The sequence below is a fragment of the Tribolium madens genome, unplaced genomic scaffold, assembly GCF_015345945.1.
Source record: "Tribolium madens isolate multiple individuals breed KSU strain unplaced genomic scaffold, Tmad_KSU_1.1 Scaffold_97;HRSCAF=244;Tcas5.2_LG3a, whole genome shotgun sequence".
NCBI lineage: Eukaryota > Metazoa > Arthropoda > Insecta > Coleoptera > Tenebrionidae > Tribolium > Tribolium madens.
In genome coordinates this window covers 9,468,083-9,489,728 of record NW_025401069.1, presented here as the reverse complement: position 1 = coordinate 9,489,728, position 21,646 = coordinate 9,468,083, and the positions used below count along the sequence as shown (strand labels likewise).

Here is a 21,646-nt window from a genome sequence, read left to right as displayed (position 1 = left end):
TTGCGTCTTTTTTAATTGTTTGACATTAGAGTGCATAGCCACCGTGATATTTAATGTCAAACGTATTTACTTGTATTAATTCTGAATTTTGTAGATTTTTGTTTAAACGTCGGCCAAAAAGCTTAATACAAATCTTGTGCGTTAACCATTTTACAGTGCTCAATTATTAAAGCACTCCGCTGCGCGTCGTGCTTCAAATTCATTTCGCACTGTAAAATGTAAGTTACCGCACACGAATGTAAATAACTATTTCGGCTCTCACTCAAAGCTCCAAACTTGATAAAAGAATTTAATTTTAATTTAACTTTGTGCTAACTAAAAAGACACACCTATGCAGCCATGCGATTTTAAACCAATTAAAAATTGGCTTTGATCAATCGGGAAAAGTTCCCACAATGGGGAGGGCGACCATAAAATTAGGGATGCTGTGATTTTTCATCGTCTTTTTATATTCATTATAACATCAAACAACATTGGAGTAGAGGACTTTCAAAGCCCGTATTCGAGGATGGTTTCAAAGGAAGTTCCGCTTGTTTCTGTATATTCGTTTAGGGTTGCTCATTAATGGCAAAAACGGATTTTAAAGTTCTTTAATCAGGTTAGCAAAACGACAAAAACCTATTAGAAAATTAGGCAAATAATCGGTTTGGTTTTTTCAGCTTTAGAATACGTAATAAAAAATTATGAAACAAATTATTCGCGTGCGAGTCTAAATATATTTTCCATTAAACAAAATAAATAATGAAAAGAAAGTCAAATAATTTAATTTTGTTTGCGCACACAGAGAGAGACAGAACTTTAGAAACGTTTTCGTTACTTTTCATACCGCCAATCCATTTGAATTTAGACTCTGCTAATTTAGTTGCAGTCACAACACAAACCACAAAGAGGAAAGTAGATTCAGTAATGTATTTTTTGGAATTAGTTAATTTATTTATTATTTTACTATACAAACAGGATGTGTCAGATCTCGCGACCAAGAGAAAAATTCCAATAAAAGCCACAAATAACTTTAAGCAGAGTTACAATTTAGGATACAGCTTCCTTGTTTCCACTTCTAATCACATGTAGCAAAAAAACTTGGAAAATTGTTTTTCCAACAGAAATAAATAGAGTCAATGTTCCTGGTATCTTACCATACAGGGCATTTTTCCCTGAGACGCAAGTTCTGGCACACCCCTGTATAATGAAAATTTACGATATTCTTAATTACGTTTTTTTTTTGTAAGTTTTCAAAAGCCGCAAATGTAATAGCTTTTCAAAACTTCTAGTAAATACCTGGAAACTCAGTTCAACGAGATAATTAATGACCTGGAACAACCAGCATCAAACTGCTGTTGCGTGTTTTCAGAGGAAATGCATTTTGACTGATAATGAGCGGAAACAACAAAGCTTTAGTTTGCATTACATCAAAAACATTTCAGTCTGAAGCGTTGGTGCAGTTTTTATTAGTTGATTAATTTTCCCTCGCTATAACGTAATAAACCAAAAAGTTCTATTCCTTCTTTTTGTGATTATAATTGAAAGTTCCTGTTTAAATTTTTTTGCTCTTAAAATGTAAAAAAAACAATACCAACTTGGCCGAATAATGTAGAACAATGCGTATTAGAATTTCCACACCCTGATACTTTGTTCCTATCATGATTCCGGTTGTCGCGCCCCTAAAGGAAGGGCTGTGGCATTAAGGGTAATTTACTCGGCGATCATAGAGCTGTGAATTCAAATTGCTAGAGACTCAGAAAAGGTCTTTTCTAAAGTTTTGCGGTTCAACTTTACTGTATCTAATGTTGTGCAGAAAATGTGATCGACATGATGACAGAATAGTAAATAGTGAAAACACTGGAATTATGAGTTTATTGTGTGGGAGGGAAGTGCAAAATGAAGAGGTTTTCTTAAAAATCATTACAATGCTTTTCTTGGTGAATCTCATGAATAATGGAACATCGCAATGTGAGCTCTCACTATCGATCGATTGATTATTATTGCTTAAAATATTCAACGCGCAACATAATTCGGTTCCTACTACCAATAAAAAATGTTAGTGATTTTAAATAATAATATTCAAAAAACTACAATCTGTGAGATTTTGCGTTTGTAGTCGTCGCACTGTAAATTCCCATTATTAGGTGCTGACAATGTAAACTTAGTCCCAGCTTGTCATCGATGGACTTATAAATTGATTCCTGATAAGTTCTCTTTGTCATTTTCTCACCGCATCGCTTTTTATCCCTTTTTCCTTCGCATTATATCTGTATGGTCAATCTCTTGAAAACCAGCCGGGGCGTATCGATCCTGACAAATTCGGTTAAGTAGTAAAGCTTAAATACAAGTCTTTTTTTCCCTGTTAAATTTCCATGCCGTCAACGATTTTGTTAAGTCAAGCTTAAATAGTGTTTTTTATGAGTTCGCTTCTTTTAAAACGACCGCAGCAGCCGTGTGGCGTTAACTGATAAGACGTGATATGTTTACAAAGTTTGCAAGCAAAATATCAAAAAAGTTTAATAACACGAGTGCTTTGCTTTTGTTGGACCACTAATGGTAAAAAGCCAGTAACGAGTAGAGCAATCGAAGCTGATAAGAGAACCATCCTCCATCAAAATATTGTCACAAAAGCGTTCACAGGAAATAGATATATAAAAATTTATTTGATTCGTTATTTCAATTTTCGCGGTGTTTCCCAAGCAGTCCGATGAAATAATTTTGATACCATGACATGATATTTACTGACAAGAGAAACAAGGTAAATAATTTGACTAGGGTCACAAGAAGATCATAATAGAGTCAGAAGCGACACATTCATAAATCTCAAAGCCGTTTCTTGTTACAAAGTAATTATAAATGTTCATAGGAGTGGCTAACTCGAAATACATCTATTTCATCTTCGTCCAACACAATCGTTTATTACATGTTGAAACAAAAACAGAACATATCTAACTTTACACCCTGACCTAACCACATTAATATCATAAACACGCCATTATGTAATTTACACAGTTATTTTAGAGCAAACACCCATAAAAAAATATCAAACAGATTCCGTGCAACAACTTTAATAACTTTATGGTTTATGTATAAGACAGGTCAGTGACTAGTAACGTGTTATTTACATAGTTTTTTACATTTCTAGTTAGTGTACATTTTGGTTCGATAAATTGTAACAAATTTTGCTATTAAAAAAATTTTTTTTCAAAAATTCTACAATAAAAAGTGGTACATAATCAACAGAAAAAAACTCGCATTCCTCTATAATCAAGTGTTAATTAATGTTCTATCTAAATAAAGCATTTTGCAATAGTTACCAGAGAACAGCAGATTTCACAAATTAAGTTTTTTTTAGTTTCAGTTAATTTCAAATTGCAGAAAATATTAAAAAAATATTTTATTTTGTGGTGTAGTAATTTCTGTGTTGTTAAATACTGTATTTAAAATTTCTACAACGGGCTTACATGCACTAAAACTAAAAATATTGCTGCTAATCATTGCAATTAGCATCCTTTAGATGTTACTGTATAAACTTGTGGTCATTACTTCGCCATATCTGATGAAGCCCATTTTGTCGAAAGCACGCAACAATTTAGTTTGAAGTTTGAGCCATTAATTGAAAGCTTAATCAGGCTTTCAATGTATTTCTCAGCGATAAAATCGTTAAGAAACTTTGCAAAAATGAGCAAAATGAGTGAAAACAAGTTGAAGGGTGGCTCTGATTACTGATGACCACGAAAAACATTTAATTAGCGGAAACTTTTCTTTGAGCGATAAGAAATCTCCTTTTTCATGGCACGATTTTAAAGGAAGCCGCCATAAAGCTCCCGCCTTTGATGAAACCACCCCAATCCTTCTAATTTCAATTGTGAACCATCTCCCACGTTCCAGAACTTGGATCGTTCATCCCCCTTTCACATGATTGAAAAGGAGACAACTACAAAGCGATCTCAAAGCTCCATCAATAACGTTCGGTGTGATGAAAAATGATTTGTTTACTGCGGAAAAACGTTTCACATTGTTGAATGTTGGCTTGGTATGACGGCAACAATCTAGAGTTATTTACCGAAGAAAGCGGTAATTGCACACCCGCATTTCCAAACTAAATTAACCGTAAAACAAAGCAGTCCCGACTGTGATTACATCAAAGCAACACCGCCTGGGTGTAAAAATGATGATCCAATCATCCAAAATCTAGATTAAATGCAAATAACTTGGTTCGTTCAAGAAGCGCACGTTTTGTCGATGGCCCCGTCGGCGGGCAAGGGGCTGCATTTAAATTCAATTTATATTTAGATCAGGGAAGGTTGTGCCACTATCGGTTAAGTTTATTCATTTTCAATAGTTGGAAATTAGAAATGCATTAAACTGAAAACAATGGGAATAAGAAATTTAATAGAGTCTCACAGAAAATGGAACTGCGCCATTGTGTAGATTCTCGGAATTTTTAATCTATTAAACTCCCACTACTTTAATCTAATATCTGTCATTTACAGCAAATAGGTAAAAAGAATAGTATCTAATTTCATACTTCAAGCTTAATGTGAATCCAATAATAGAGAAAGACTACGAAAACTGAATACGAGTACTTATCTAGAAATACCTATAAGAGCTAAAGCACATTACAATGAAATTGACCTTCTCGAATAGGAAGTTATTTCGAGAAAATCTCAGTTTTGTGGATTGGTTTGTTTGCTTTTGTCATCTTCTAACATCACAATCTCTTGTGTGTTGTCAAGTACACATCATTTTTTGATAACCCGACATTACTTGTTTAAAAAAACAAATTCGATAATAAAAATTGATAGAATTTTCCAAATTTTCACTGGGTTGATACGTTAAAAGAATACAAATTAAAATAATAAAAATCTTATTTGGACAAAGAAACTTTTACATCAACTATTTCCCTTATTATGAAACTTTATGACATTTTTTCTAATTACTTTCGATTTTCATGCCCTAGTTACACCACTTTATAAATACATATAAGCAAACGAAGAAGTTAATACTTATTGATTTTAAAATAATTACACAAATTTAAAACCAATAAAATACATAACATCCTTGTGACATTGGTTTTTATTATTTTTCATTTGCCTGAAACACAATTTAACCAAAAAGTCCATTACTCTTAGCCCACCCGGTACCAATATCCAACAAACATTAAATTTTCATGCAAAATTAGTCTGGAAAGCTATATTTTCCACGCAACAAAATGTTTGATTTTAACTTTAAAACCATCAAAGTTCGCCAGTTCGTGCCAGTTTATGATGTTAACAGGTCACGATCGTGCACACACGCCCAAGAGAATAAAAGACCTTGCAACCGATAACATCAATTTTTAAGCATAATTAAAAAAGTTCACAACCAAGGAACCACAATAAATGTACTCTTTTGTTTCAGGAGTTCCATGCAAGCGCGCTGTGAGCACTTCAGGTGATCCTTGCAACGGCATGGCGGGTAGGTGGCGCCACCTGCATCCGGGTCCGCTTCCACTCCGGCATCGCTAGCGGCCCGGACCCGGCATGTTCCGTACCAGGGACAGCACCTCTGCTATGATCATCTTCAGCGACTCCAACGATGACATGGGAATCGTGTTCACGCTGGAGGGTCTCACCCAAGCGGGCATCATCTTCATCATCGCCATCGCCATCATTGTCACCAACATACTCATCATTGCAACCTTCCTCAATTTCAGAGGTAGGTATGCGTGTCGCAGAGCAGTTTGCGAGAAAAACAGTAAAGACGTATTTTTGGCGAAATAAGTGACTGTAAAAAGTTAAGACAGGACAGGAAGCGAGACATGTTTTATTTATGAGCATTTTTGATGGGTTCGTGGAGAAAGTGAGAGCGTAAGTGTAGTCATCTGATGATTAACTTTGTTTCTTTCGCGTTCTAAGAAATTGGGATTAGGCAAAGATAAATAAGAAAATAAAAATAGAACAATTTACGACTGACATTCGATATAAAAATTATAGCCACTTTCGAATCACCGCGTAATTCAAACAGTAACCTTCAATAAAAAACTTCTTTTCATTTATTTATTTTCTGATAAAAATAACATAAACACAAATAACGGATCCAACAAAATTGGAAGGTTTTTAGACCGACAACTGCACCATCACAAAGCTCGTGCATGGAGATATTCACTTCATTAAAAATTTAAAGACTTATACCGTCGTTCGTACTGAAGTAAATAATTCCCGTTGCAAAGAACCCTTCTAATAAAGCTGAGTAAAAATTAACCCGAAGCTTCAAGGGCCTAAATAAACACACTCCTACTAATTGCAAGTTAGTTTATTTACGACATTAAGGCTCTCATAAATTCGGAGCTTCCGAAAAAATTCAGCTTATGTAGAGTTAGCAAAAATTGAAATTCTGCTAAATAAGGATGTTAAATATGTAGGACAGAGCATATGTAGGGGTTGATTTATGAAGCACGTGACATACGAGTATATATGACACAAGAATTTGATGGCTGTAGGTGCTAAAATACAACTAAAAAGTGTTATGTATCTTCATAGCATTAAAGAGTTTGTATTTAAAAAAGGTTAATTTTTTAGAAACATAAAAGCATTGTTTAAAAAATACTTGCTGAAGATTTTTATGTAATAATCTACTTTAGTACTCTATAAATACCAAACTACATAAATTATGTAATTACATAACTTGTGAATAAAACTACTCTACAGAGTGGTTCGTTTTTCGAGCTCCACCATAGGGATCTTAATTATTATAAGATACGAGGTCGGTTAAATTAGCGCAGAGTTGCGCATTTTTATGCTGAACAATAATCTGAAAAAAAATTTAATGGGTTATTTTTAGTTTTTGAATTATTGGAAAAACACGGAAATTTGTAATTTACGTTTTTATTTTTTCAAACGAAAACTAAGACAGACATTTTTAACTAGGACGTTCTGCAGGCACTTTTTTACAAAGAATCTAAATATGTCATCGTATTTTCCAAGGCGCTCTTGATATCAGAGTTACAACACTCAATTTTGGATTTTTTATAGACGATATACAGGGTGTTTACAGTCTTGGAGTTGAAAATTGACCTAGTAATAGAAGAGTACAGAAATACTGTAACCGAGAAAAAAACTCACACAATTGTTATTATCGAGAATGTTATTTAACTCCAAAATATTGGTACACGGTTTGAGGGTCACTGGAATTATTTCCTTGTTCAGATAAAATTGTATTGTTGCAACAGATAAAAAAATCGTATCCATGACAATGAAAGAGAAAAGTCACTTCATAGTCATTTCTTAGTTTTGACACTGTCATCATTTGATTTGCTTTTGCTTTAGTTTTAATCAAAATTCGAAGATCTTCTGTTTAATCTCTTTCAGCGAATGGTTTCCAATAGGTTTGATTCGTTTTTCTTAATTTTTCTCCAAATCTATGAAGATGTATGGTAAAATATTAAAATAATAAATTGGTTGTCGTGATTATGATTTACGGTGAAACACAAGGTAATGATACTAATGGCCATTGTTGCAGCCGAAGCAGCAGTTCTCAGACAAATAGTGTAAAACGAATAATTTCCTTTAACGTGAATTTTTGTTTTATATAACGTATTAGTTTTCTTCTACCGTAAATATCCTTTCATTTAAATTTCAACTTCAATACCGTAAACACCCTGTATTTGATTTCTGTATTTTTGGAAAGCCTTTTTGTTCCTGATTACAACGATGTAACAAACGATGTGGTCAAATTTTACATGCTGATCAAAATTTTAAAATGGCGTTTTTTTGGAAGAGTGTTTTTGGAAAAAAACGCCAACGATTTTAATTAACAAACTAATTGAATTAGAACAGAGAAACTATCGGTGGCGTTGTGGTGTAGCGGCACAAGGTCCTGCTTTCCGGCAAGTTCAAATAAATAAAATAAAATAAGAGCAAAGCATAAGAAAGAGAAAAAGAGTAATAAAGCAGAACCTAAAAATAAAGTTCTTTGCTTCCAACTTTCCAACAATTCCCCAAAAAAAAAAACGCCATCTTGCGACAAAAATGATTAAATTAACATTTTACACATGTGTGAAAGCGCTTAAGCTATCACGTTTTAGTAAGGTATACTACTAAAAAGTTCGTATTGCAGGCCCATCGGAGGTGATCAACTGCTACTTGCTGTCTTTGGCCGTAGCGGACCTGCTGTGTGGTCTCCTCGTGGTCCCACTCTCCGTGTACCCAGCCGTAGTGCGCGAGTGGGTCTACGGCGACATCGTCTGTCGCCTCGTGGGCTACCTGGAGGTGACCCTGTGGGCCGTGACTGTGTACACGTTCATGTGGATAAGCGTGGACCGCTACTTGGCCGTTCGCAAGCCCCTCCGTTACGAGACTCTCCAAACCAAGACTCGGTGCCAGTGCTGGATGGCATTCACGTGGATCTCGGCGGCTATGCTGTGCTGTCCCCCGCTGTTGGGCTTTAACCAGCCCGTCTTCGACAAGGACGCTTACATCTGCATGCTGGACTGGGGCAGCATGGCGGCGTACTCCGTCACGCTGTCCATCCTGGTGCTGGGGCCCAGCCTCATCACCATTGTGTACACCTACACATACATCTTCAACATGCTGAGGAAGCTGAGGAGCGGACACCCCTTCCACGACAAGGAGTACGCCACGGCGCTGTCGGAGAACCTGTCCAACCCCAGCCACATAATGTCGTTCTCGTTGGTGGTGGCGTTCTGGGTGTCTTGGACTCCCTACATCGGGGTCAAGCTGTACGAGTACTTCACCGGTGTTAAGTTACAAGTGCAATTTTTACATTTTGGGATCGTCTGGTTGGGGTTCCTGAATTCGTTTTGGAAGTCGATGATTCTGATCACGATGAGTCCGCAGTTCCGACTGGCGTTGAGGATCTTCTGCATGACGATCTGCTGCAGATACAAGGGCCGAATGCAGGCCGAGCTAATAGGGATGGAAGCAGATGACTGACTACTCTTTCCCGCCACCGGATGTTTTCCGGGATTCCCCATCACAGGACTCGCGATGCGAGACTACGAGTACCTGGTTGCTAAAATCAGGAGGTACTGGTGGCACTACTCGAGACGCAATCAATTTTACAACCAGTGATTCGGGACTTGATCTATGTGGCTGTAGATACATTGTACAGATTTCAAGTGTTTTGTATTTTAACATTAACAGTCAATTAATATTACTTGTAGGTTTTAATCTCCGTGAGGAACTTGTAGCGATAAATGCAGCTTATTTGGGAAGCTCATAACGATTTTACAATCCCCGTGTATTGGCTGCTTATGTGTAATCAAAAATGAGGCTTAACACCAACTTTTAACGACCGTTGTTCAAACTTTATCGAGATGCAGACCCAAAAAATGTTGGAAAAAGATAGATTATCGCGCGGCACGTTCAAAAACAGGGTAACCAGCTGCAATTACTAAATCAATGAAACACTTTAGGTCTGCATCTGCTTGATCCGCAAACACAATCAAATTTTTTCATTACTAGAAATGCAACGAAGCAAAACACAAAATTATACACCGATTATAAATTGGACGTGATGATTTTAATGTAGTTGTTAAGGATGAGCTTAAAATTAAGCAATCAAAACGTATTGCTAGATCACACATAATAAGTTGCCTTGGATTTTGTACTGATCATCCCTTTAAAAAAAGATTTTACGTCAATACTATGTTAGGTCTAATGTTTCTCAGGCTAAATAGACTTCATGTTTTTAGAGCACAGTTTCTAATACTACCGAACTGTTGAGATATTTATTATGTACAATTGTTAGAATGTTAGACTTCTCATTAGACATATAAACATTCTAATCAATGTAACATTTATTGGACAAAAATAGAATAGGTTGTGTATTTTAATAGTTTTAAAGCTGAAATCTCTCTCTCAGACGCTTTATGTAGATTGATCGATTTAATTAAATACCTATCATTTTTTGCTGTCATTTGTAACAAGATAATTATTTCCCCGGATTCGCAATTTTAACCGTACCGTAGATTTTGCTCAAGTACATAATAATATCTGACACACAACTGTTGCATTAGGCATTAGGCGAAGCGTAAAAACAATCAACTAGTGTGTCCTTTAAAAAAAACTACTATCAAACAAGTGATATTGTCACAACACTTAAAAATTACGTTGTGTTTTTACGTGTCTATAGCCGATTTCTGTTAATCACACAGAATCTCAAAAAATTCATATAAAATTTAATAAGTTCTTTCTGTGTGTCGCAAGATCGGGGCGTAGTAACAAAACGGGAATGTTCTAGTGTACGATATCATCTTTGCAATTTCTGTGCGTGGCTTTTGTCTAATTTCGATGTCTACGAAATCTCATCATTCTGCGAATGCTTATCAACGTTTAGGTTAGTGTTGTTATAGCCGTGCATTGCATTATTCTATTATTAGTGATGTATCCAGTCGGGTATTCCCTGCTGAATCCATGGTGCAGGCGGCGCATGTTTCCATATGGCCTACTCATCAAGTTGGCGCGCACTTGCTGAAGCAAGTCGCTTGCTTTTGTACAGAGCTACTACATCTTGTCGGTAATCAGTATCCATGTGTTATGATATATACGATTTGTTGTTAATTTTTAATTCGATTAGCTGTTGTCCAGACAAATATCGAGACATCAATAAACGTTGTTTATATATTCTGTATATATCTACTAAGGGAACGGAGGCGATCAAATCCCGCTGATTTTCCCTTGTGGTGGTCATCTGGTTTTAAGACAAATCGGAATCGAGCGCCACTTGCACATAAAACATAAGAAGCACAAGAAAATCAAGATGGTCACCACATTGGAGTAATTTTGCGAGATTTGATACCAAGTATCAACAGTCCAGTCAAATAAACAAGATCGTGAAAGAAAAATCAAATAATAAATTATTATAGAAATTATTGTTGAGAGCGTTAATTTGCCTGGATTGTAAAATGTAAATTAAGGGTGCACATAAAGGTATCTGCTTTATTTTATGCAGTATGCAGTATTAAATTGTCCTTTTTGTCCATAAATCACTCAGTGGTATCGAGATCACTGCTATTGGGCTTTCGGGCTCAAAAAAGTGGATTGTTGCAACCTTCGTCCACATTCCAGAGGGAGGCATTCGTACAAGAAGACTGACGTAGCGTAATTGTTTTAACTTGAATAGTCCTGCATAAAATAAAGCTATTTTCTAACAATGAATATGGCCAATTATATACTTTTAGATATAATTCTTTTCACGATATAAGTGTGCTTTATAATAAAAACTAATTACTAGTAGTTACGTGAAGGTTATCTAGTAGTTAACTAAGAAAAGAAATTACGATATGTTACAGAAGGAGTGAGTTTTTAAGTATAAATAAAAATGTAAAATATTTGTTACGCTCACAACAGTCTAATTTTGTACGTAGTCCGCTAGTTTTATACCATAGTTTTGTAATGTAAATGTAAGTATTGACTTATTAAAAGGTGTTCACATGTTGTGTAATAGCTTAAATTTAAATATTTTAAAATAAAAATTGTTTTGAAAGTTAAGCGCATTTATTTATTCAACATCAGGCTTTGTAATTCATTTATCGCCAACAGCACCATTTTAATATTAACTTTAACATGCACTGCTAAATTCCTGTAATGCTCAATGTCTTTTTTCAAACTCCTCATTCTGATATCCGAATACTTGTCAGCCTCATCACAGTCCATCTCCAACAAACAGCCGAGTCCAATGTTCACAAAGGTCCGTTCATAATCCGAAACTTCACCAGTCACATGAACACCACAGCCTAAACCCACGCGGACAACCATGTCACGGTCTTTCTCCTTGAATTCGTTTATTGTTTTTGTCACCTGCTTCACTTCCTCCCATTCTTTGTATTTTTTCACTTTATCCTTGAGGATCTTTTGCACCTCCGCTAGGTCTCTCTTCAAAGTATCTTCAAGAAAAGTCTCATACTCCCTTATTTTTTTGTTCATCTCCTCGGGGTTTATCATCTTGAATGCATGGCTTTGACAGGAGGTTTTGAGGTTATGTAAGTACACAAATCGCTTATTCTAAACACTCTAAACCATTTTATGCAGATTTGCTACATAATCAGTGGCACTTGAAAAGGTGTATAATTATTGTTATTATTATTATAAAATTAATTATTATAAAATTTTACCGGTTTTATTTTTGTTCTGGATCTGTCTTCTGACATCTGTCAAAATTCTACCTGTCAAAAATCTGTGCTGTCAATAGAGAAATTTAAATTTCCCCTGTCAAACAATAGGGAAATTGAAAAATGATTCGATTAGTTTTAATTGTACCTAAATTCTAAATAAAAGCATTGTTTCCCGCAGTCATGTTTTTGTATTTTAAAAATTTGCAACCTGCAGCAACCACTACTATACAGAGTGAATCAAGTAGGAGTATACAGAATTTTTTTTATTGAATAATTTATTTATAATATTGTACAGTTGGTTGCAATAAAAACGGAAAATAGAATTTTCTTTAGATTGAAACAGGTTTTACCCTTGTTAATTTAGTTGGCAATTTGTCATCTGTCGCATTCAAATACCTATAACAATGCCGCACTTTAATGGCGAGAACATCAAAGACAAATCAAGATAATCAATTAGTTGAGTATTCTATTTACGTGAAAACCCAATGAGTAGTGAAAATCTGACATTTTTATGATTTGACATTTTCCGATTTTTTTGCAACCAAGTGTACTTCTATAATCGATTCTAAATTTTAAAAGCGTTAATTTTTGTATACAGAATGCGCCAGAATTCGCGCCCCACAGAAAATTTTCAAGTAAAGTAAGATATCAGGAACATGAAAAAAATGTTTAAAAAATTCTATCTTGCAAAAAATTTTGACATTTATTTTTTGACATTTGACATTTTTTTTATATCTATTTAAAGAGATGTGATCTTGTATATGTTTTTTTTACAAACATTTAGTAAAGGGACAAAAATTTTGGCAATAAAAGCCACAAATAACATTGAACAGAGTTACAACTTAGGATACAGCTTTCTTGTTTCCTCTTTTAATAGCCTATAGCAAAAAAACTTGGAAAATTATTGTTCCAACAGAAATAAATAGAGTCAAAGTGCAAACTTTAAACCCTTATAACTTCGAAATTTTTATACATAAAATTTTTTTAACATTTTTTTCATGTTCCTGGTATCTTACCTTATACGTCATTTTTCTCTGGGGCGCGAGTTCTGGCGCACCCTGTATACAGAAAAAAGAAAAGGAAAAAATAGTTTTTTGTTTTGTTATTTTTTAGGATATCATATAAAATCTTATTTATGCTTTTTATTACGATATGAAATTTTTTGTAATATTTCTGGCCTTATGATTAAATTATTTTAGATTTATTTTTTTCAATTTAAAGGATAACATTTTTCAAATAATGAAAAGTTATAATTATAAAAAAGGGTACATAATAATTTAATCATGATTAAAAATTGTTTTACGTGCAATATTTTTATTATTAAAAATACAAAACTAAACAAAAAAATGATGATTTTCAGATATGATATAAAAAAACCTAAATGGATAAAATTTTTTAGTAGTAATTGCAAAAAATATAAAGATTGATAAATTGTTATTATTTATTTAATGTTGTATCTTTCCTTTAGGGGCAATAACATATACCAAAGCAAGTACAAAAAATGATACAACGTGTAGTGTGAACGTGACCAGTGTCTTTTACTCTGCTGTTCACAGTCCGCATTAGTAGTGATTAGTAGTGCTATTTATAACTTAATGCATTTATTTTTTTGCAACACGTGTTTTGCATTTTTGCCTGAATATACAAAAAATAAATCTTGTCTAAAATTTTTACGGTCTTTATTGCATCTAAATAAAAAATATATATTATTCCCATAGTAACAAAAGTTTACAACCCAATACGGAAGTCTATTGTACAACGACCCGATTTACTGATTAATTTGCAATTATCTAAAATAAAGTTTTGTGTGATCATTCGATAAATCACTCTGTAAATAATTATTTATCTTCCCCTTCCAGTCCCAGTCATTTGCTTTATTTATGCGAATACATATTTTCAAAATATTCAGGCAACCAGTTAAAAGTTTGCGTTTGATTAATAAACTCTAATCCGATAAAATTTTCCAAATTGTTTGTAAGGTGCGCAACACGTTATTATGGAAAATGCTCGGTATGTGTAATGCGCAGAGTGCGATCACCTTCCCATTGACGTGACGTATGACGTTCGAGAAGATTTCACAACATTGTTGTGATGTCTGGTGGTGCTTCATGATGTGATGTTCTGTTGTAGATTACCTAAGGTAAGTGCCATCCACACACCCTCGCCTTCAACTCAGCCCCCACGCCCCTTAAAGCCCCCAAACTGGCCGTTTTCGCGACCTTTTCACCTTCGAACCTGCCACATTGGCACAGAAAGTGTCATCACCTGATTTTGACAAGTGATGATGCGAGCACAAAGGTGATTTTGCATTTCAGAATGCCAATTCAGGCTCCACAGTGGACGGAGTTCCTGTCTTGTCCAGTATGTTGCAATGCATTTGACGTCGCCCTCCGTAGTCCCATCAGCCTGGGCTGCGGCCACACAGTATGCAAAGCTTGCCTGTCCAACCTCCACCGCAAACAATGCCCTTTCGACCAAACCACTATCAGCATAGACATCGAGAGTTTGCCCGTCAACACGGCCCTCCTCCAACTGGTCGGCCCCATCATCAAGAAGGACGATGAGACCGTCGACCACAAGGTTGTCTCCAGAGACAACCTCGCCTACTACCAGGACTCGCGGAAGTGCGTCGAGGAGCTTGCCATGTACTTGAAGCCCCATCCCAATGGAAACGTGTGTGGCAGCGGGAGCATCCTCTCCAGACCCATGCAGAGGAAATTAGTCACTTTAATCAACTGCCAGCTGGTTGAAGACGAGGGGCGCACCAGGGCTATGAGGGCCGCCAGGTCGCTAGGAGAGCGCACCGTGACTGAGCTTATTTTGCAACACCAGAACCCCCAGCAGCTCTCCGCCAACTTGTGGGCTGCTGTGAGGGCCAGGGGTTGTCAATTTTTGGGACCAGGTAGGGGCTTTCGAAACTAGATTGTTATAAACAAAGTGGGCGTGTTGTAGCTGTCAAATATTAACATTTGTTTTGACAGTTAACCATTTTGGCATTTATTTACATAGTAATAAAGATAAAAAAACACAATTTTAGTTTTGTAGCTTTATTGTGCATTCATTTGAAATTTATATGCCCATTTTGACATCTTTTGTTCATATGTGATTCAAGCAGAAGTATGACTTTGAAATGACTTTGATAAACGGTTTTACATAATTATTTCTAACGTAAAACACAGAATTATAAAGGGTTTCAGATGATATATGTATTTATGATAAAAAGAAGTAAACACGAAAGTAAAAAAAAAACGAATATAATGCAATACATAATAAGGATGTGATGATAAACCTATTATTTCAATAGTGTAAAAAAATTATCGCGAATGACCCCAAAGTATAATAAATGTCGACTTTTATCGCCATTTCTGGCATTAAATTTCATGACAGTTCAGTTTCTGCAAAGATTTATGAATTATTTAAGATTGAAATGATTCATAGTTTTTTTAGTCAAAATTAACAAATTAAATGAAATAATTAGGAATAATAAAAAATAAAATATCTAGATAAAAATTGTAGTAATAGTAAACTATATGAAATAATGTTATTACTACAAACTAAAATTATCTTCTAGTTAATATTATGCAAACTTGACATTCCTATGAGTGATGTTAGAAAATATATCATATTGTATTTTATAAATATGTAATTCCTTATTTATTAATTAAATTAAAAAAAAAACGTTTGTCATCACTTGTGTATTAATAGGATTTTTTGGTCATTTTAAGTTTTTGTTTCATTTTGTATTTATAATCGTGTTGTACTATACAACTTTCTTGTTTTGTCCGTATTTTTGACCTGAGTTATTTAAAATGAATTTTTTGAGTTTGCATTCAAGAGGTTAAAATTAAGCATTGAATGTAAATGTAAGTGACCAACTTTTAATTTGTCAGCTATTTGACATTTGATTAGTCAAAACATGTTTTTTTTAACCTGGCATTTTTTATTTTGTTTAAATGAAAACTACCATACTTTCAATAATTAAATTTCCTAGCTTATGACTTCGAAATTAAGTTGGCGGCACTGACTATCAAATTCAAACGTTAATTATGATTCTCTGTATATGTTTTATTTGTTTATTTTACAGCTATGCAAGAAGAGGTGCTAAAACTAGTCCTTTTGGCTTTGGAGGACGGCTCAGCTTTATCCCGAAAAGTGTTAGTAATGTTTGTGGTGCAGCGTTTGGAACCCCATTTTCCTCAAGCCTCTAAGACCAGCATAGGCCACGTGGTCCAGCTTCTATACAGGGCATCCTGTTTCAAAGTATGAATTTAACACAATTATTTTGTTCTACTTAAGACGATAAAATTTTAGGTTTCTAAACGCGAAGGGGACTCCTCTTTGATGCAACTGAAGGAGGAATTCCGCACTTACGAAGCCCTTCGTCGCGAACATGATGCTCAAATTGTACAAATCGCCACAGAGGCCGGTTTGAGAATCGCCCCCGATCAGTGGTCAGCTCTCCTGTATGGGGACACGGCTCATAAATCTCACATGCAAAGCATCATTGACAAGTTGCAAACTCCTCAATCTTTCGCTCAATCGGTGCAAGAATTAGTGATCGCGTTGCAAAGGACGGGGGATCCCGGGAAGTTGTCAGTTTTGAGAACTCCTCTGGAATTGTTAGCAGCGATTGATCCTAGTCCTGGTAAGTTTTTAGTTTGTTTCTACGTGTTAATGAAATCATTTGAGGCTCTTTAACGATGGAAGATTCCGCGAGATGTTTATTGTTGTCTGTGATTTTCCGCGATTTCTCAATATAAAATAATCGTAGAATTATAACAAACGATTTTGTCATTGATTTGATCTGGGCGGTTTTGTAGATTATTTGGATATCTTTTTAAGAATTATCGATTATTATTGTAAAAACGTTTGATTTAACGATAATTTTTCTTGATTAGGTGAATTACAATAAGTAAAATACGTTTTTCCCGGGGTTTCTTATCACGACACGTTTTCAATTTATGGAATTTATTTTTAGAGATATCAATAAAAATAATTACAAAGTTCATGCATTTTTGTTTAACAAGGTTTATATTAGAGAGAAAAAATAAAAAAAACTTGGAATTCCATGTACTACATTTTTATTTATAATATTCTTGTGATAAATTTAGTTCACTCATTTCATCGTTTGTTTATTTTTATTGGACATTTTACAGGGTGTAATTTATTACTCAACAGAAATAATGTGTACAATAATATTTTTTTACAATTAAAACATTATTTTAAACGTAGGTACATCATAATTTTTCATAAAAAACCTAAATCGTTACATTTGAATAATATGTACTTTTTTATTTATTTATTTATAAAAGAGTGCATGCGGCAATTTAGAGAAACTTGTTACCACGTGGAAAGTTTTGTCGTATTAACAATGATGATTTTTTCTTTCTTTCTTCCTTCTTTTATAATTCATTGAGATAAGATAAATTTGATAATCTTTATTGTTTGCTTTTCATCTAATTGACTTACAGTGGACTAACGTAGTCACAACGCAATTCAAACATTTATTACATAATTGCAATAAATGGTGAGAAATTTCGTGACAAAATATGTTTTATTCGATACTTTATTACATGACTAGTACTTTATGCAAATTAAACCAAGCCTACTAGACGATTAAAATCTCAAATAGATGTTACCAGTTGGAAACTTTTTCAATGCCAGAAATAAATAACAGTATTTTTTATAAAAAATTAGGTAACTAATTATCTGTTTTGTAATTTTTTATAGAATCATCAACTCCATCATGGAAAGAATGTAGTGAAGCCCTCGAGGCTGTTCGCCTCGTTGTAGCAGGCCTAGTAGAATTTATTCATCAACATGGTAGTAGAAAATTACAAGATACAACACATCCACAACATGCCAAATATAAAATCAGCATGTGTCGTGATTTAACATTGCGAGGAAATTGTCCTCGAGGTACCAATTGCACGTTTGCACATTCCAACGAAGAGTTGGAAAAGTAAGTTAGTTTTTTGTATGTTTGCAAGAAATAGGTTCTCCGTTTTTAAAAATTAACCTCCGCTTATTTTTCAAGTTATTTACATTTATATATGAAAACATTCTTGTTTAAAAAAAATCCGAAAATAAAAAAGCTTGAATGCTCTTATTTAAGATAGTCTATAGTGAAATTCTTCATTTTGTGTTTATTGTCCTTGAAAACCTGATTACGTAGAAGATGGTTTACAGGACACAAGGAAATAAAAATACTTTTATTGTATCTTCTTCAGACGAAGAACTCTTGTTGGTTGAACGTGGGAAGCATAGCACAGTCAAGGAAGAACTCGAGTTCTTAAACTTTTTTTGGTTTTTATTTCCCTGTGTCCTGTAAACAATCTTCTACGTAATCAGGTTATTGTCTTAAAGTTTCACTTATTTTTAAACGTATTTTTTTCAGACATTTTACATGTTTCTAATTACGTATTTATAAATAAAAGATATTATTTCTACACAAAAATTACATTGAAAGGGAAATTTCATTATGATTTTTTTTCTGTTAGATATCGGGCGAAGAACAGGAAAACTATAATTCGCAACAAGGAACATCGAATTGATAGCCAATCACCGACTGAGAAAATCTACCCCCAGACCGAAGACTACTACTCGATGCCGAACACGGCGACTGTGAGTCCTGTGCCCATTCCGACCGTAGTCCAAATCCAACGTATGGGCTACGACGTTCCTTTCAACCACAATCTGCCTCCTTACGCACCTCAACCCATTTACGCCCAAACTCCTCCATACCCACACGACGTGTACCAAACTGCCCCACCAAACCTAGTTCTAGCCAACAACGACCAATTCTATCCTCCACAGACTGATTTCACAAACATTGGCCATCAAAGCAACCAAACGGTGGACAAGAGGTCCAACTGGGATAATGTGATAACGAAAAACCAGAATGTGCTTCAACCCACAAAGAGGTCGTCGACGAAAAGTTTAGCCGAGTTGCATCAACGAAAACAGGAAGTGTTATCGCAGCTGGAGAAAGTGGTAGGAAAGACAGCGGCGACGGCAATTTCACATAATGCGACGAGTCTTGCAAGGCAAGAGTCGCAACATGATTTGGATAGTCCAACGTCGCCGTATTCGTTTTGGTCGGGGCATGTGAATAGTGGGCCGACTTTTGTGAGATCGGATTCGATTCTGGCCGCTGATGATGATTATGTGCCGTATGATTCGCCGGCGATCAGTAAATACGGCCCCATCTCGAGGATGCATAAGGACAATGGACAAGTTTCAACGTTCCGAGATGGAAATATGTCTTCATCTTTAGTAAGTATTTAATTCGAATCAAACGAGTGGCTGTAATAATTAATTTTTGTTTCAGTTACGCCGCCCTCTTGCGTCAGCTAGTCCAGTAACCTCGTTGTACTATAATAATAACCCACCACCTTTCCATCAAGGGCCAATTCCGGCTGGTGCTATTGTTGGACATCCTGGAGGCGGCATAGGTGACTGTTGGGATGTTTACAAAGATGAGAGCAAAGTTCATGACTTGTTTATAGGATCTCCTCAATTGATTTATCATCCACGAGTGCAAGACCCTTCTAAGGAACTGTTGGCAGAATCGCAACGAGTTAAGTTGCAATTGTGCAATTTAGAAAAACAATTGAACGACCTAAAGTTGGCTACACAGGGTGTAACGACTTTAAGCGAACGCGATAGACTGACACAGGAACTGCAACTGATTGAACAAGGGATTCAAGAGAAGCAGAAAGAGGCCTGTTTGGTAGATTTTTGTGGTTTTGATAATTTGTTGTTAGAGTGATTTTTGTTTCAGAATAAAATTGTGCATTCCTTGAATCAAGCGATGAGTAACTACAACGCAAATATGACTAATTTGGAGAATTCCGAAGAGGCGATGTACGAGGCGGACATCGCTAATGATATGCGACAGTTAGAAATTCGACTGCAGGAAGAGATTGAGGAGCAAGAGAAGATATGGAGCAGTGAAGAGGACTCCAACCAGTAAATTTAAACCCAATGGGTTCAGTTCTTCTTTTATTTCATGACATGTTTTCGTGTGGGCATGCAAGTCTGATACTATTTTGAATCATAAGGTGTGGAAATACGGTTCTTGCATTTTTTCCTAAGTGATTTTACGTTATTTAAGACGTATGATTCAAAATATTGCGATAGATTCAGACTGTTTTATTCACATTAAATACAATAGGTGCATTTCACGTTTACTGAATTTGATGAGTAGTTGTTCCAGTTTTATTGGAAAAAAGCGCGGCGTCTTTATCACTCGCTCCAGAGAACGATTAGCTGAAATGTTATCTATCTTTAATCATACTGTGTGTGATCGGTATATCAATGTTATGAGTTGATATATTTTAATTTAGTGTGCATTTGTTTGAAAATGCAACTGACTATGAAGTTATTATGCTTAAATTTAATTATAGTCTAATTTATTAAGCTTTATAGAGAAATCAAATGGTGTGTTACTGTGTTACAAAGAAATTATCACCGATGTTTTTAAGACATTTTTAGCTAAAGCATTTATATTTAATATCTTTGTAATATTTGTAATCCAACATACATGTATAATGTAATTTGATGTATGCATTCAGTGATTATTTAGAGCTGTCATTTTTATTGTAATAACGATTCTTTGTTATATTTTTTCTACAAAAGTATTTATTGACTATGAAAATATTTCAGTTTAAGCGCTTTATTCTGTTTTACATTTTTCCTATATTTATACATTTGTGTCATATCGTGTTTGCAATTTATAAAAATTGTGTTTTTAATGGTACCACATTCAAAATGTATTATCGTTGTGTTAGTAACTGAGCATCGAAATACTTTTTTATAATGCCAAAGTATGTTTTTCCAACTTGTAATTAAAACCGATGATGTTCTAGATGGCTCTTCTCGTAATTTTTTGAAGTTTTACCTGTTATACCACATATGCTTTGACAGCTCTGCCTTACCAATTTATTATACTAAGATTTAAAATTTTTTGCTAAAGCAAGTCTGCAATATTAGTCTAGGCTGTGTAACGTAATTGTTTACTCTTTTCGTGGTTGTACCTAAAGTTGTTTATGTTTGCCCTGTAGTCAAGTTTTATTTATTGAGTCATCTGGCATTCATTTTTATATTAGGTCATGTTGCACATGTGATTAATATTTAACTATTTATACTGATTACATTAATCACGTATGTATATTTGGGTGGAAGTATATAAATTATACCAATATTTAAATAAATTATTATTACCCAGCTTCGGCTTGGCTTTTCTTTACCTGTTATTAGTTATTATGTAAACAACAACCAACATCATATTTTTTGCATTATACAGGATGTTCCGGCTAAACTTCACATTAAAAAAAGTATAAGAATTTCTGACAATGATGTTTATCTAAAAATTTGTACAGGGTGTTTGCGGATAACTGCTAGATCCGGTAATCACTAAAATAATTCGTTATAAGAAGTCAATTTGAAGGCCAAACCACTGATTACACCAAACAAATTCCTCATCTATTTTTGTGCATTTCTCCCCTATGATTTTCACGAGCCGTTGAATGTGTCTGTTTAACA

At 34.7% G+C, this 21,646-nt stretch overlaps 3 protein-coding genes across 4 annotated transcripts in view; 2 read left to right on the top strand and 1 right to left on the bottom strand.

Moving 5' to 3' along the window:
- The window catches only part of LOC123014888 (G-protein coupled receptor 52), a 23,569-nt gene extending 12,098 nt beyond the window's left edge, over positions 1-11,471 (top strand). Inside the window, exons 3-5 of one of the 2 annotated variants that reach the window (XR_006413349.1) lie at positions 5,386-5,682; positions 8,083-9,090; positions 9,149-11,471. Coding sequence is in view for 1 of the 2 variants with exons in the window: in XM_044414185.1 (XP_044270120.1) it covers positions 5,508-5,682; positions 8,083-8,918 (1,011 nt within the window). In the remaining variant the exon portion in view is untranslated. Of the gene's footprint in view, positions 1-5,385; positions 5,683-8,082 lie in introns of both variants that reach the window. The other variant, XM_044414185.1, reaches the window with a different exon arrangement.
- LOC123014889 (protein UXT-like) lies at positions 11,465-12,165 on the bottom strand. The gene is made up of 2 exons (XM_044414186.1): positions 12,101-12,165; positions 11,465-12,039 (listed from the first exon to the last, which is right to left on the bottom strand). The coding sequence occupies exon 2, from the start codon at positions 11,928-11,930 to the stop codon at positions 11,484-11,486; it is 447 nt and encodes a 148-aa protein (XP_044270121.1). The 5' UTR covers positions 11,931-12,039; positions 12,101-12,165; the 3' UTR covers positions 11,465-11,483.
- Positions 12,166-14,079: 1,914 nt separating this feature from the next.
- Positions 14,080-21,329, top strand: LOC123015352 (roquin-1). Its single transcript, XM_044415072.1, has 9 exons — positions 14,080-14,240; positions 14,416-15,002; positions 16,185-16,360; positions 16,412-16,745; positions 17,831-18,062; positions 18,601-19,375; positions 19,431-19,554; positions 19,609-19,832; positions 19,884-21,329. The coding sequence occupies exons 2-9, from the start codon at positions 14,417-14,419 to the stop codon at positions 20,073-20,075; spliced, it is 2,643 nt and encodes an 880-aa protein (XP_044271007.1). The 5' UTR covers positions 14,080-14,240; position 14,416; the 3' UTR covers positions 20,076-21,329.
- Positions 21,330-21,646: the final 317 nt, after the last annotated feature.